A 3534-nucleotide genomic window follows, 5' to 3' on the forward strand; every position below is an offset into this window, starting at 1 on the left:
GACGCGCACCCAAAAGTATCAGTTTATTAAAAAATCTTAATGTCCTAAGTATCAGTTTTGTATTTTGGTTAATTACATAAGCCTTGATAGCTCATGTACTAAAATAACCACCTTTTTTTTAACCTTTCGTTGTTTGGAGTAAAGCAGTATTATAATTTCATTTGATCAGACTTAATGAAGTACATTGGACAATCTCATCGAAAGTACGCTTTGAAATTTTTTGTCCCATCACTATTATTTTTAGTCCTGCACACCAAACGATCTCTTAAATGTTAGATCAGTGACAGAAGAAGATTACTAATTTCTGGCATGATTTGTTCCTTTATTGTACAGACTAACACTGCATATTTCTTAAAGAATACAAAATTGATATATTATGTACATACAGTACTCTTTCTCATCCTCCATTGTGTTGTTGCACAACTAATATTGTGGAATTACTTTGTGAATCTTCTAAAGCAAACATGTCTCCTACAGGGCCTAATTCAGACTCTTCAACCCAATCAGTTAGACCAAGTAATAGAGGAGATTGTGAGTCATGACGTCTACCAACAATGATTAGTTCATATTCGTCTTCCATGGATCGCATAACAGAAGCTGTACCTGTTCCATCTCTTATCAACTTCTCCACGTACTTGACACGATAATTACCTGCCATATCCCTCCTTGCTTCACTTAACATTTCATTGTCCATCATCTTCTGTATTCTCTCGTTATTGCTACTATTATTGCTGTGATTACCACTTTCATGAAGGAGTACTAACCGCACTATTGTGAGGCTAATGTTTTGTTTTCCAGCCATACGCTCTCCCAGAGCTAGTGCTTCCCTATCATCTGGTCCTCCCAAGAAAAGAACACCAACACGGTACAATGACCACGCGTCTAGTATTGGCCTTGATGTGTTGACAAGTGACCTGTCTACAATTATTGCAACTGAACAAGGTGTTGTCTGAAGGATCTTGTCATTCATAGTCTTAATCCCTATCTTCGATGCCCTCTTCTGATTCACGGAAGAAGCAGTACTACTTGTTAACCTCTTGTGGAAAGGAATCATTACGAGAGATGCCCTCCTTTGAAGCGCCATTGTACAAACTTCATCATGCATCATTACATAAGGAGATATAGCTGTAAAGGGATGCATGGTTACTGTCTCATAGAAGTTCTTCTCAAACACTTTAAAAGCATTGATGATTCTCTTTGAAGCTGACGCCTCGTTACTATGCTCCATCATTAATGGGAGTTTGTGGTTTATGAGAAGAGGATGTGCACGACCAACCATCTCTATTAAATGGAGCATCGCGATATCCATATGGCTTTGGTTTGACGGGTGAAGTGCTTCCAACAAGTTTATTGTAGAAGGAACATTTTCTTGATCGTGTATACATGTAAGAACCCGAAGCTCAGAGTGGGGCTTCACATGCTGGATATTCCTGTTCTTGTGTGCTGCGTATCTTTTATGTGGATTATACAGGGACTTCAGTATCGGTGTCACGATTGCAGTTGCAATAAGCAGGGATATGCACAACACAACAAAAGCTTCATCCGCTATTGCCTGTACGTTTCATGAAAATGATCATGAGCTGCCTAGGCCATAACGAACGAGTAAAGAGAATGAGGTAAACAGATTGATTGATTGATTACCTCATTTTGCTTCATCATTTTAAACATGCCTAGCTCTAGAACACCTTGAACGTTGGATACGAGGCCAACTGAGATTGCATCTCGGAGGGAAACTTGGTTGTACATTGAAGATATAAATGCTCCAAGGAATTTCCCGAAACAAGCAACGAGAATAATTGATTGCAGAACCAAATAATTCTTCAGTTTGACAGAAAATATGTCAGTAACCAAACCTGTTTTGACAAAATAGATGGGCATAAAGAGCCATGAAACAATGAATTGAAGCTTCTCGACGAGGGCAGAGCCTAGTGGTGGTCCAGCAGGTATGGCTAGACCGTAAACTAGTGGCCCGTAGAAGAGGTTTAGTCCTAAAGCCTTGCTGCAAAATCCAGAGAGCAAGACCCCAACAAATACCATACAAATGAAACTTTGTTTCAATGGCTCTCCTTGAGGATTTCTTCTCGTGTTCCATATAATTAGAGGTCTCACAACAAGAAATACAAACATGGTGAAGCCTATACCAGAAGTAATGCTTTGTAGAAACATGAATTTCTCGACGGTTGGTTGACTTGAGAGGCTGGTGATAGCTATGATTACAAACCCAAACATATTGCTAACAAGTGAACAAGAAAGTGCCATCCTTCCAAAATCAGAATTGACCATCCTAAGCTCGGTGAGATAGTGAGCGATGACTGGGAATCCGAGTACAGAAGACATTGTAGCTAGTACAGGTAGTGATTCAGCTACTGATGGATCAATCTGTATACGACAAGCGATGAGAACAAAAGAGGAACTGATACTTAGCACAAGAGCAGTTGCTACAGTTGATACACCAATTATGAACTCTTTCTTCTCGACTCTTTTGAGAATCCAAGGATCTATTTGCACTCCAATCAAGAAGAAGAAGAACATATAACCAAATAATGCAACAGCATCGATAACTATCAGACTTCTGTAAGGATAGAAAAGCTGTATGAATCCATCAATTCGTCCTAGAAAGGACGGACCTAGTAGTAAGCCACCCTGCATACATGCATAATTACATTTACAACGAACGAAAAAAATAAAACAAAAAATGAACATACATATATATATACTTACAAAAATTTGAATGACATTAGATGGTTGACCGAGGGGTTTGAGGAGGGTAGAAGTGAAAAGAATGAAGAGGGAAGCCAAGGAGAGCTGAGAGAGTAGGAGAGGAACAGAGTAATCTAATGGGTTCGTGTTATGGAATAAGATGGAACCACCATTCGATTGAATTTTGCTAATTGACATGCAAATTGATGAATCATTTTGTCCATGTCTAAATATTTTACCATACGTTACTAAGTCATCTGGTTCCATCATTTGTGAACCCATTTCAACATCCCTCGTCTTCGCCCCCCGACCACCTTAATTCCTCTCTCTCTAAATTTATATACTTCCTCCCTTTCTTCCTCATGAAGAGATTAGAGAATAGACAAGAAGGAATCATGTTCATGGTTAATATGGAATTAGTCTCCTCTTTTTTCGCTATATTTAATTAATTATTCGATTTTTTATAAATAGCTTTTCAAAATATCCTTAGTAATTTTCCAATCATACATTTCACACGAGTAAAAATAATTAACTAAGTGTTGAAAAATTGACTCCATAAGCAACCATTTTGCGAACAAGCTATGTTTCAAAAAAGGCAATATGAACATTTTTTTGTGTGTGTATTAGTACACTAGTTTCTAATAACGTGCGTTGCACGTTTATTTTTTACTATTGTTATATAATTTAAAATTGTGCTATCAAATAGAAAATGTTTAAATTAACAATATTAGTTTTACCAATTATATTTCATGTATCAACAAAAATAAATAGAAAGGGATTCCGCATTTGACATAATATAGTCTCCTTTAACTTTGTATAAGTCTTTTTTATGAT

The 3534-nt window shown here is 37.3% G+C and overlaps 1 protein-coding gene across 1 annotated transcript; it reads right to left on the minus strand.

Moving 5' to 3' along the window:
- Nucleotides 1-204: 204 nt before the first annotated feature.
- Nucleotides 205-3076, minus strand: LOC101261822 (cation/H(+) antiporter 15-like). Its single transcript, XM_004240507.4, has 3 exons — nucleotides 2722-3076; nucleotides 1642-2643; nucleotides 205-1552 (listed from the first exon to the last, which is right to left on the minus strand). Exons 1-3 carry the CDS (start codon nucleotides 2980-2982, stop codon nucleotides 398-400), a joined length of 2418 nt encoding a protein of 805 aa, XP_004240555.1. The 5' UTR covers nucleotides 2983-3076; the 3' UTR covers nucleotides 205-397.
- Between the last annotated feature and the right edge of the window lie 458 nt (nucleotides 3077-3534).

Source organism: Solanum lycopersicum, chromosome 6, assembly GCF_036512215.1.
Source record: "Solanum lycopersicum chromosome 6, SLM_r2.1".
In the NCBI taxonomy this organism is placed as follows: Eukaryota; Viridiplantae; Streptophyta; class Magnoliopsida; order Solanales; family Solanaceae; genus Solanum; species Solanum lycopersicum.